Here is a 13,640-nt window from a genome sequence, read left to right as displayed (position 1 = left end):
ATTTTGTTTGTATTTGCTGTAATAATTAGTTTTTCTGCTTTGATTCTGTGCCAAGTGCCTAAGGCATTGTCAGATCTGAGTGTTGTTCAGGATTTTTCCAGATCTTTCAGTTTTATCATAATAGACAAGTAGAAAGAACAAAGAACTTTTTATTTACAGTAAACCCTAGATTTAACGGACTTTGGATTTAATGGACAAAATTTCTGGTCCATATGTCACGTGAAAATGAACACCCTGTTAATTTTAAAATGCTATTAACCAAGATTTTCTTATAATTAAATTAACAGGTTATTTTTTGTTATTAATTTCCTGTTATTTTTAACAAATTTTGGTGAATAGGCCATCATATGCTGGAAAAAGACTGTAGTAGTTTAGCCGACATAAATGAGTCACTGCTCATAAAACATGATCGGCGAATAATTAGGATGTGATCACACCAATCACACTGTAATTGGTTCTTTAGTTGCGTGGCGTGACTTTCTGCAGCAGTTTTATTATGCACATTTTCATAATTTTAGGGAGTTAATTATAAAAAAAAACAGCAGAATTCAAAAGTTCAAAAAAAAAAACAACTTGATAGTTTTTTCAAAGCAAGATTACCTAAACCAAGCGCCTCAACATTGAATATTAACTTCACATTAACTTATCTAAAAGTGTTAAAAATTGTGTGGAAAACAATTTTTTGTTATAACATTGCTAATATTAATAAAATTGCAGTATAATGTTACAGATATTTTTATTTTAAAAAATTTGCGATTTAATGGACACTCCTTAGCCCCTATTAGGCCGTTAAATCGAGGATTTACTATATCTAGAACCAAGAGGGGGAGGGAGTTTATCTTTATTAGACCAGACGAGGTGGGCAGTTGTCTTTGAATAAGGCTTAAAAGCAGTGCAGAGTATTATTTCTTTAAACAACAAAGTTTTTGCTATTTTTTTCTGAGGTATCCCAGATATAGTAAATTGTAATAACATCACTGTAATCTGTATTTTAATAGATTTGTAAGATGCAGGGAGGAACGAGTATGCTTTTACTTTTTTTTTTTTTTTCCCCAGCTTTGTCGGCATTCGATAGGAAGATGTGATGAATTAAGAATTTCAGCTGTGAAAGAAGGCTCTTGGTTGGTAGTCCTATTAATGAGAATTTTTAATGATATATGGTTGGGAGTGGGGATAATGGGAAAGTTTTATTTCTACCAATTTGAATAATTTTTCTGTAAGCTTAAAAAGATTACTGTTAGGGAGATGTGATTATAAGTGTCTAGAAAAGACAGGCTACCATTTTCTTTTCTATAGTGAACTGGATTCTTTGGTGCTGGTGAAGTGGATGTGGAATGAGTCTGATGTACCTGAGCCATATAGCCTTCGATCTGGCTGATGTCATCAGCCAGATTGAAGGTTTGAGAACTGCGGTATCAACAGCATGTTTTTGAAATTCTCCTAGAAATTGGGTAGGAGAGGAGAGAGAGTCCACTGTTGTATCCCTCTGTTATATGGTATCATTCAAAGTGAAGTAACCAACATGGATAACAGAATTGAAGAGATCAATAATGTCTGGGAGAAAAGCATTTTTAAATAAAAGTTAAAGTGTTAGAAAGTGGGGGGTTGGTAATAAAGAAATATCAAAACTGACCATGAAATTAGTACTACTTAAAACTGAAGTCTGGATTAAATATTGAAGTGAGTGGGATTTTTTTATTTAAAATGAAGTACAGCCAGTTGTTTGCCTAGTTTAAAGATGGGTTGATGGTGTTAACTTTTGCTGTTGAGCATTATTGGGCTTACAAATATTGGATAATATGCATTCCTGAGAAGGATTGTCATCATTATTGCCGATGAGTACAATGCCAGTTGGTGTCTGATGCTTCTTTCACAATTCTTTGCCATTTCTCTCTGTTCATTGTCAGGTGACTCAAATCCTGCAAACTCTTTCCACACCACTCTTTTACAGTCTCATACGGAGACTGTAAAATGTGGCAGTGTTTTTAATTTCACAAGGCATTCAAACTGATCATTAGAACTCGCACAGTTAACATATATAATACACTGGCCTCATAGCCTGAATTGTTTAGGCCATAAATCTAATTAACCCAAACTAAACTCTTTCACATCATCTACCTACTCTTGTCTTAGCTGTCCTCTTCTATTTATACTGTCCATTTTGCCAAGCATCTAGATTTGATCTTTTTTTACTATTATCCATTCTGCAGATATGTCCAAAAAACTTTAATTTCCTTTGAATTATTTTTTGCATTTGATTCTCTTTGCAGTTTATTTTGTGACACAGTTCTTCATTTGCTACTTTTTTGCACTCATCCAATTCCTAGAATCTTTCTATAACATGTTCTTTTGAAAGCTAATATTTGTCTTGCAGTATTTGACCATTACCCATGTCTTAGCCATAGAGAACACTTGTAAATTGCATGTTTCCAGCAGTTTCAGCTTTATGGGAAGGCTCACTGAGTTACTTTTCCATATTGTGTCCATTGCTTGTAGGTTTAGTTTTGTTATTCAAGATTTTCTCTATCATGCATCATGTTACTCCCTGAGTATGCAAAGTTCCTAACCTCTTCCAACTCTTGTCCATTGACTTTTATTTGCTTTTTCCTCCTCTTCAATGATATTCTTTCTGAATGTCATTGTTTTATCAGTGTTCATTATCAGTCCTTATCTCTTTCTTGTCCGCGTGGTTAGCCTAGTGGCTTTGTGCTTCGCAACCATATGTCTGGGGAAAGAGTGTTCAAGGTTTGATTCCCGTCGATGACGCAAGGAGCTTAAGGATCTTCCTCAGCCATAGCCAAGTTTGCCGGACGTGGACAGCAGGGTTTTTTCCGCCAGTTTATCTGGGGTTTTTCATTCCGCAAGCAGGCAAACCGGTCTCGTGAACACACAAGGAATACTGACCCAGCCATAGGCCTGATTCGTCAGCCTGTGCCACTTCCGGAGCCTGGATAAAATTTGGGGGGACTGGATGGTGCCATATCCCCCCCAGTAAAAAGTGGACTTACGGCTACTGTACCATCACACGGTAAGGGAGGAAGGATCTCTTTCTTGGGAAGGAAATGCAAGAACAAAAAAAAAAAAAGTGACTTTTTTAGTTAACTCAGCAGGCCATGAAGTAACATTAACAACTTTTGTGTTTGTTTGTGTGCATTATTACAATTTTCATATTGTATCCCAGAAGATATCTCTGCAACAGAGATGAAATATTTGTTGTTTTAAGGATACTTGTGCCATAACGTTTCATAAAATTCACATGATAACATAAGAAAAGGATGAATAAAATTTATTATAAAGCCATATATTTTGGTTTTGAAAATTACAGATCATCAGTGGCATTCTCTCTTCTTCTCTTCCATTCATGGCAGGTTGAGTTCCTCAAAGACGAATTTTTTTGCCATTTCTTTCTGTCTACTGTCTTTTTATGAAGTTTTATTATGGAGTTTAAGTGGGTGCTTTGTTTAATGTTGGCAATGCATTCCTTTCTTGGTCTTCCTCTGCTGGGCTGTCCTTCAGTTCTACCATTTAATAATAATACTGTTTCTTTAGCTTTTTCTTTGCGCTGTTTTATGTATAATATCATGCAGCCCTTACTGTTTTAAATTTGTCCATTGTTCTAGTTCTACCTTGTATTTTATTACCTAATGGCACTGATGATCTGTAATTTTCGCATCAAAATATATGGCTCTTAAATAAAATTTTTTCATAGCTTTTGTGTGTTTTCTTAATTTTAAGAAGAGATGAAATATTGCAACAATTAAACCTTAACACGAGCTTCAACCAGCACTTAATTCGAAATACATGTGTAGTGCAATAACACACTATGGAACATTGTTTACAAAATCATGAATCATGAAAATCTGTCTCATCCCAAATACCTTGAATTGGACCCATTCTTTTTTATCTAATTCATTTAAAGCTAAGGTAACCATTCTCTCTCTTTACATGTAGAAATTCATATTTTTTTAGTAATGTAAAAATGTTTATTTTTTTTTTATTTCTTTGATCATTAAGTCATTACATGGAGTATAATTACATGGACTGATACATGCATATTTTAATTACTGGCTGTTTTTATTTCTAGACTTAAAAAAATAATATTAAAAATCTTGCTTTACTAGAAATAAAAAATAAATCCTGAGTTTTTTTAATCATATTTTTATCAGAAAGAAAATAAGATACCTTATATTCTAGCCTTATCTTCAGAATGAAGCCTTTTTAAAGTATTATGGTAAATTATTTATTTATTTATTCATTTATTATTATTTTTTTTTAATCAGTGAAAAAAACTACTTTTTATAAGTTAAAATTATAAAAGTTATGGTAAATTTCTTATTTTCTCACTCTTTTGTTTGGCATTTGGGAAATATTTAAATTGTTTCTATCAATAGGTAATAATTCCCACATAAGAATGCCATTTTATCCTTTTAATTCTAGTTAGTTGTATGTAAATATCATGAAGAATCAGGACTTGGAGTATTTTAGTGAAGCATGTATAAAACATTCTATTTAAAATTTGTAAAAATGATTAATAAAACTTGACTGCGCTTACTTCTCATCAAAATTTAACTCTGTTATTCAGCACTTTTGTATATAAATTATTTCAAAGGTTGACTTATTTTCAAAGGAGACAAATTTTACCGATTTCTGTGAATAGGAATCTGAAAACAACATGCAAATATAATAAGAAAAATTATATTTCTTTCTTGCATATTTTTATTTCAATAATAAAAATATTGATACTGATAATTTCTAGAACAGTATTTTGAAACAAAAGAAAATTTTTAATAGGAGTCGGCTAATCCGTAAATGAATTAATATGTGAAAACAATAAAAAAGTATATAAATTTTCTATTCTTGCATTAAATTTAATTTCAGTAATAAAAATATTGATGCTGATAATCTCTAGAACAGTATCATTTTTAAGCAGAAGAATTTTGTTAGGATTATTCCCAAAAGTTATGTTTTGCTTTGTTTGCCTTTTGAATTTTCACACAGTAGAAAAAATAGTAATGTTTATAATAAAGATATACATAAAAGCAGATAATGCCAATTCTTATTTTGATTACAGTAATGAAAACAAAGCAAGAAAAATAATTTAATTTTAATAGAAATTTTGCAAGATAACTGCATCAGTGTTATGATGATTTTTATAAATGAAGATGAACTAACTTAAAAAAAAAAATAATAAAAAAAAAAGATAAAATATTTCACCCATTACTTTTTAAATCTTATGTATCTAAGGAAAAATATTCTGAAAGAAGACACATCTGAGAAGTATAAAGATTAAATTTTGGAGAAACTCAAAACAGTTTATCAGTATCTTCAAAAGTTAATTTGTGTAATCCTGCAAAGTATATGCAGTGACTTCATAATTGATTAAAGGTGAGTAACTTTCTAAACATGTATCGAGGATTAGTTGATGTTCTAAAAGAAAGCTACTTAATTTTTTTTTTTTTTTTTTTGAACATAATCATACATTAGTAGATTAGTGAATAAGTTTTAAAAAAAATTAAAATAGATAAGGATGACAAGTTCAATAAGATAGAGAATTATTCAAAGTTCAACTAATTATTGTTTACATTGCAAAATTTAATATTTACTAATTTAGTAGATTTTTTAATTCATATAAGTAGTTTCTGTGGAGAAAAACAAAAGAAAAGGGAGCGAGGGGGTATTTTTAGCAAAGGGATTTTATAATGCATAGGCTTGTTAAGAGAAGAAGTGAGTTAAATGATTTGCCTTATTCATCATATTGGTGTTCCGTTTTTTTTTTATGTGTTAATTATTTATTTTGTTATTTATTTACCTTTAAAAATGCAGTGTGAATGATTTTTATAATTCAAGTTTGTTGTTGCTATACTAGTATGTATATGGCCAACCAAATTGCATGCCAAGATCTTTGTTTTTAATTTCATTGGGTTGCATTACATATGTTATATATTTTATTTTATTTTATGTTATTGGACTGAGGTGCATGGAATAAGATTCATGTTATAAATTTTTTGTTTTGTTAAAATAATAAATTAAAACTTTTTAAATGAATTTGCAATTTTGTATATGTCAAAGGATTCTTTTAAAAACATGTTTTGTTTTAGGTCTTTGAAATGGATGAATTTACTGTCTAGAAAAGTAAGTATTTTTTAATTAATTTAATATTACTAACTGAATATAATTATGTGATGCATTGATCATGTGACCTTTTTCATAAGTAGAATGTCATAGATTGATTTAATATGCTGATATTGTCCATTCTGTTATTTATCCATTATTGTATTCTAACAGACAGCCACTCATAAATACACTTATCTTTTTTTTATATACCCTTCAGATATATACAGAATACTATGTTAGTGTCACACATTTAGGTCCACTTAGGTCTTTGTCTTCTTCAAATTCTTTACTTGCCATCCAAGAATCCAGTAATACTTGGGTGACAAGCACTTGGTTTGCTAGTAGCTTTTTCAAACATTCCTGAATGCTGATAACATCAAATTGCTTTCTACTAGCCTCATTTTTTGGCACATTTTTGCAAAATGCATTAATCTATCCATATGCTCTCTGCAGTGTGTCTATCCATTGGTACGGAAATTCTTTCAGAACTGGCTGCATAGATTTTCTCAGATGTCGTATTTGAAATACATACAAAAATCTCTCAAACTATTTCAGTTATTGTTTTTCACTCCCATTAGCAAACACCCAAAGCAGGAATATGTGCAAAAATTATATCAGTATCTCACCTCTAGTTGAATGGAAGTTAATAAGATTTGAAATTTATGATGCACACCAAAACATAGCAGTGTGGTTCAGTTTTGGTTTTGACATTATTTCGTTGAAATTAAAGAAGCATATGACAAGGTGCCAACAGGAAAGCTGTTCAAAATGATTCAGTTATATGGAGTAAATGGGACATTATATCAAGCAATACATAGTCTCTATTTGATTTGTAAATCAGCAGTTAGAATTGAAAAAGGTATAGGGAGATAGTTTAATGTTAAGTCATGTGTGCAACAAGGATGTACATTATCTCCCCTGTTCATAATCTAAATTAAATTTGGAAATAGACAGATTTAGCTAAGTAGATATAGTAGGAAGTCAATTGAATAAATTTATATAGAATAAGAAAGAGATTAGTCAAAACACTAAACTATCTGTATATAAGACAGTGTTCAAACCGATTTTAACTTATGGATCAGGGTTAGAAATAAAATGCTTCATAAAGAATGGCAACCTCTGATAGAGTTCTGAGAAAGATTAGTGAGGTGAACAGATGGTACCATGTTTCCCTGAAAATAAGGCCGGGTCTTATATTAATTTTTGCTCCAAAAGACGCATTAGGATTTATTTTCAGGGGATGTATTATTTTTTCATGTACAACAATCTACATTTATTCATGTCTGATTGGTCATTCGGCAATAAGTCTCGAGTTCATCTGTTTACATAGGCGCTTATCCCTCATCCAAAGGCACCCACTTGGGTATTTACAAATACTTAATTATAATTTATATTATCATTTATTTTAAGTATGCAAACTATTCGTTTTATTTGTTTTATATTTAATTATATGTTAATATTATTATTTTATAATTCAATATGTCCGTCGTGTGTTGCAACAGACATACTAAATGCGTCCGTCTGGCTGATGATCTTAACTGGACTTATTTTTGGGGTAGGACTTATATTATGAGCATCCTGAAAAATCATGCTAGGTCTTATTTTCGGGGAAATACGGTAGTATCAAATTAAAAATGAGGATATTAGCAAAGAACTTGACATTGTTAGCATTCAGGAATGTGTTAGCAGAGCTAATCTAAGGCGGTATGGACACTTAAACAGAATGCGTGAGGAAAAATTAGCTAAACAAGTATTCTTTGCCTGGATGGCAGGAAAAAACCCCAGAGGAAGACCAAGATGTAGGTCATGTAGGTGATTGTTACAGTAAAAAGTGCCTTAGAAGACAGAAATATAAGATCTTATAATATTGGAATGCTGACAGATAACAGGCTAATCTGAGGAAAATTGATAGGAAGTTTTTGGGGTAGGACTGTACATCTCCTGAGGGTATATGTCAGGAATTTGATGATGAAATTTGATAAAACAATTCAGATATTCATAATATTGAAATGAACATTGACATGTAAGGATAGGGAAGTCATTTTGCCTCTCTACAACCTTGATGTGTGCAGATCTGGTTTCATGGTTTCTGAGGTGATGCTAAAATACATGGCAAAGGAGAATATTGATATTGTGACTGGAAAAGCAGATTATTAGAATATATTGAGCATTTATAGACATCAATTTATAGACTGCAGACACCAGCAAACAGAACAAAGAGGGGATGATAGCCTTTCAAACTTCTGAAAGGGTCATATAAGATACCAGTAGCTGAATTTTTCATCTTATAGAGAGAGAGAGAGAGAGAGTGGGGAGGGAATGAGAACAAGATTTGTCTTTTATAGAGTGGTGCATGCAGTTAGTATGGATGAATTCAGGAGGAGGTACTATAAGTGGTTTGAGTTATAAGTGGCCTCTCTCAATTATTCTCTCTCTCTGGTGGTCTCTTGTAGTAGGTGTAATAATAATAATTCTGTATTAATTGGAAAAGATTTAACAAAAATTAGTGTTTGTATGATCTGTTAAAATTTGGCATATTCACTTCAATTTTAGTTTCAACTGGAATATTTGTAGTTAAAAAAGAAAAAAAAAGTGTAGAATATATAAGCTGAAAGTAAACTGAATATATAATAAAACTTTTCATGACTTTTAATGGACTTGACAGATTTTTACAAAAGCAACTACTACAATTCATGTTCTGAATGGCATAATTACTAAAAAACACACGTACTAACCACAGTAATGACTATTTTATTCGTAAATATTTCATCCCAAGTATCTTGGGAAATCATCAGTACAGTAGTTCAAACAATACTAGGAATAATATACAGTTAGGGCTCATGATTACAATGGAATCTCGATATGCATGCAGTAACGTGTTATAGAAGTAAATTAAATATAACTGGAAAAAAAAAATTTAAAAAAAAAATATATATATATATAAAAATTATCTTACACAATTTTGTATGACAATTTCCCATACTTTAGGAATAGTAAGAACATCGTTGCGGTTTAAATTTGGTCTGTGTAGTAGGGCTTCAGCACTTTCTTTATATAAACGTTCATATTTATATAAAGATCTGTGTAAAAGTTTCGACTTCTCCCAATGGATCTTATGGTTTGGATTATCAACTCCGTGTTGAGAGAGACCAAATTTCTGCATTTTGAAAAGACGAATGTGGTCTTGATGTTCCGAGATGCGTTTCTGAACAGACCTACCTGTCTGACCAAAGTAAGACAATTTGCAGGAGCATGGGATCTCATAAATGCCAGGTCACATCAGAGGCGAGAGTTTTGTTTGATAGGTTTGTAAGTAATGGCAAAATTGTATTTCTTCATAATTTTTGAAAGACGTTCAGAGATGCCTTTGAAGTAAGGTATGGGAATCTATGGACTTCTTCTTGTCTGGGTTGATGTGTGGAAAGGTGACTGATGATTTTTTTGAGTTGTTTTAAGATTATATCCATTTAGTATGGCTATTTTTAATTATTTCTAGTTCTTGGTTTAGAGAATCTTCAGAGGAGCAGAATTTGTGTGCTCTGGAAACTAGCGATTTAATGATGCCAAATTTCTGAGGTGGATGATGAGCGGAAGAATTGTGAATGTAGCGACCTGAAAATATAGTCTTGCGATAGACAGACGTGGTGATGGAACCATCGTCTTTTCTTTGAATGTGTAAATCCAGAAAGGAGATATCCTGTGGAGATTCTTTTTCTAGCGTAAAGTTGATGTGAAGGTGAAGAAGGTTTATTTTATCTAGAAACAGTTGTAATTCCTGTTCGGGATGATCCCAGACTGCAAATACGTCGTCGACATATCGTAACCAAATTTTTGGTTTGGGTTCAAAAGTGAATATTTTTTCTTCAAGGTGTTCTAGAAACAGGTTTGCTAAGTTTGGTGATAAAGGAGATCTCATTACTGTTCCTCCTTCTTGCTTGTAAATTTGACCTTTCCAGGTGAAATTTACAACCAGATTTGATTTACAATAATCAAAATTGTTATTACATCTAGATGTAATAACAAATTTGAATAATTCAACTATATCAGAAGGAAATTTTTGAGTTAATAATTCTACTGTTTCTTTGTGGGGAATGTCCGTGAAGAGGGAGACAATATCGCAGCTAATTAACAAGTCAGTTTTTAACAGTTGAATGTCTTTTATTTTGTGGAATTTTTGATTGAAGAGGTTGAGTGGCCTATGTGAGGATGGAGAAGGTTAGATAAGAATCTTGATAACTTGTAAGTTGAACTGCTAATAGAATCTATGAAGGGTCTGAGAGGAACATTAATTTTGTGAAGCTTATGTAAGCCATAAATTCTGGGAGGTCTAGCATGGTATGTCTTGAGTTTGTTTCTTCATCTACTATACTGATGATGTCCCAAGATACTTGGGATGAAATATTTACAAATTAAATAGTCATTACTGTTGTTAGTATGTTTTTTTTTTTTTTTTTTAGTGATGAATTCACCACAGGTTTCATTATATAAAAAGAATGGCATAATTTTATTACTGACATCATTAGTTCTCACAAACAACAGAAATGTTGACTATTGAAATTTCTACTGTGAACATAGCTCATTTAGTATATTGGTGTAGAGTATGTCCCGCTGATAATTCATTGTTAAAACAAACATGGGTTTAAGATGACTTGATAAATGACTTCAAATCCCCCCCCCTCCCTCAACCTTTGGATCACTGTTAAAATTTTCCATTTCATTTGGACCTTCTTAATGACTAGTGTAGGAAAAGATCTAAAGTTTATATACCAAATTATGTCTTCACATAAGTTGTTACAAAACACACCTTTCTGTGATTGCTTGCAGTAATTACCTTGCTTGTAATATTATTCAGAACTTTCTGGTCTAGTTTTCAGTCATCTGTTTTTTATTTCTAATCCCTTTCAAATTCTTAAATTAAAAATTTCAACCATCAATATTAGATTCCATCAAAATTGGCAAATTAAAACTAATAGAGAGAGAGCTTGAACTGTTTAAATGGGAAATAGTGGGAGTTGCAGACATCTATTGGACAGACGAGGGAAAAATCGACATAAAAAATGCAAGCATATTTTACTCAGGAAGGAAAGATAACCATCGCAGAGGTGTAGCACTAATCATTAAAAAATGGCTCCTAAGCTCAATAGTTGATGTAAGACCAATTTCCTCTAGAATTATCTCAGAAGATTCAAAGCAAAAGACAAAGGAATATATATGAAAATAATAGAAGTTTATGACCCAAACCAATCATATGAAAAGGAGGAATATAGTCAATTCCTTGAACAATTGCGAGAAGAAATCAGCCAAACAAGTATACAAGAGATATTCTGATTATATGGGAGGTTTTAATGCAAACATTTGTCAGTACTCTGAAGATAAAGCAGAAGTAATGGGAAAATTTGGTCATGGAGAGATGAATGAGAGAGGAGAGGACTTGATTAATTTTTGCAAAAAAAAATCAACTGTTAATCACAAATACCTTATTCTACCACAGGCACAACACAAATACACCTGGACATCACCAAACAATGAAATCAAAAACTGAAAAACTGTATAGACTATATAATCGTTAATACGAAATAGAAACATTTGTTCCAAAATGTCAAAACATTAAAAAAGATTGACATGGATACAGACCATGAACTACTATCAGCCAAACTAAAAATCAGTTCAGAAGAAAGAGAATAAATCACCAAAAACAAAAGAAAATAGACATCTCAAAACTCAAAGATAGCTTGACCAGTTCTAATTATCAGAGGATATTGAAAGAAAAATTAAATAATCTTGCTTTAGATACTCTGAAGGGGTGCTTAAGGGTCAAAGCTGTATAACTGAGGAGACCTCCACATAGCCTTTAAAGGAATGCGGAGAACCAACCAGAGATTCTGATCTAATGTCCAATCCTCACCTTCTCATGGTGCACCCTGTTGGGTATCTACCTGGATACTGAACGAACGAGGATGGGCTGGCAATTTGGGATTTAGCCGACCAAATTGTATTCTTATTGGCTTAAACCAGTACAGAAAATGATGGTGCAACATGACAAAATTTCATGGCGGCTGGGGCGTCGCCCGGTTAAACAAGGGCCCCCCGTTGTTTTCGCCAGGGAACCAGGGCAAACATCGAAAAGTCAGCTACTGGAACAAATCTGAAAGCACACCCCAACTCAACATCACCAGAGTTAAAGATCGGTACTATCAACATAGAAGCCTGAATGGCAAAGAAATGGAGCTAGCTGAAGAATTAGATAAATACCAGATCGACATAATAGGGGTGACGGAAACACAAAAAAGACAAAAACTGGTGAGATTTTTCTGAGCAATAAATACAAAATGTTATATTCAGGAAATGACAATCAAGGAAAAGAAGGAGTAGCCATAGTATTCAACACAAAATATGAGGCTAATCTTCTTGAATGGCAGGCAGTCTCAAGTAGAGTGATGTGGACAAATATCAGAATGGGGAATTGGGCAATGAGACTTATTTGTGCCTATGGTCCCACAGAAGGTTCTACTAAGGTAGAAGTGGAGGAATTTTTTGATGCTTTAGAAAAAGCAACTGACACAATGAAAAAGGAAAAGTTGGTCCTTGTTGGGGATCTAAATAGCAGAGTAGGAAATGATTGTCAGACATACAAAAATATTTTGGAAAAATTTGGAGAAAAGAGCAAAGCTAATAATAATGGCAAATACTTGTTGGATTTCTGCTCAGGACATGGACTGGTTATTACTAACAGCATGTTCCAACATAAAAATGTGCACAAATTCACATGGAGAGAAGAAGCAAGGAATAAGAAAAGTCTCATTGACTATGTTATTGTTGATAGTGATGTTTTCTCCCTGGTGCAGAACACCAGATTGTACAGCGATCACTATTTGGAAGCGATCACTATTTAGTGTTGAGGAGGATAAAATTGAATTTCATATTGAAAAGAGTAACATGTAAGAAAGTTTTAAAGCGAATAAAAATTGAGCAGCTCTTAGATGTGAACTGTAGACTAAAATACACAAAGATTATTGAAGAAATGAAATGAAAATAATGAAAGAGTTTGAGAATAGGAACCAAACCTTGGAGATTCAGTGGCAAGCTTTGAAGAAAATCCTGATTGATTTAGCCAAAGAGGCATGTGGTGAGGTTGTCTGCAAGGATAGAAAAATCAGAACTCCATGGTGGACACAGGAAGTTAAAGAGGCAGTGAAGGAAAAGAAGAAAGCATATCAACAGTTCCTGGCAAATAAGGCAGCTTTTGTTCTTAGAGAATACAGAGACAAATGTAAGAAAGCTAAACACTGTGTAAAACTAGCTAAACAAAAGTCATGGGAGGACTTGGGCAAGAACATAGAAAATAAATATCAAGAAGGTGGTAAGATATTCTGGAGGTTGTTGAAGAAGCTTAGAAATGGAGGAAAGAGTAAAAGGAGTTAGAGATGAATAAGGTAACATGAAAACAGGAGAAAAAGATATCCTTGAAGTATGGAGTAATTACTTCAAAAAAATTGCTAAATGAAACAAGCAGTGATAGCACAGTG

General features: G+C 32.5%; 1 protein-coding gene across 2 annotated transcripts in view; it reads left to right on the top strand.

Moving 5' to 3' along the window:
• LOC150093381 (uncharacterized) overlaps nt 1-13,640 on the top strand; it is a 196,304-nt gene that overhangs the window by 162,437 nt on the left and 20,227 nt on the right. For both annotated transcript variants that reach the window (XR_016550431.1, XM_090413692.1), the window contains exon 6: nt 6,099-6,132. Coding sequence is in view for 1 of the 2 variants with exons in the window: in XM_090413692.1 (XP_090269818.1) it covers nt 6,099-6,106 (8 nt within the window). In the remaining variant the exon portion in view is untranslated. The remainder of the gene's footprint in view (nt 1-6,098; nt 6,133-13,640) is intronic.

This window comes from Typopeltis vanoorti, chromosome 24, assembly GCF_054136105.1.
Source record: "Typopeltis vanoorti isolate ZY-2024b chromosome 24, IOZ_Tvanoo_1.0, whole genome shotgun sequence".
Lineage (NCBI taxonomy): Eukaryota > Metazoa > Arthropoda > Arachnida > Uropygi > Thelyphonidae > Typopeltis > Typopeltis vanoorti.
Note: the sequence above shows the minus strand (reverse complement) of the source record. Positions and strands in the feature narration are given on the sequence as shown.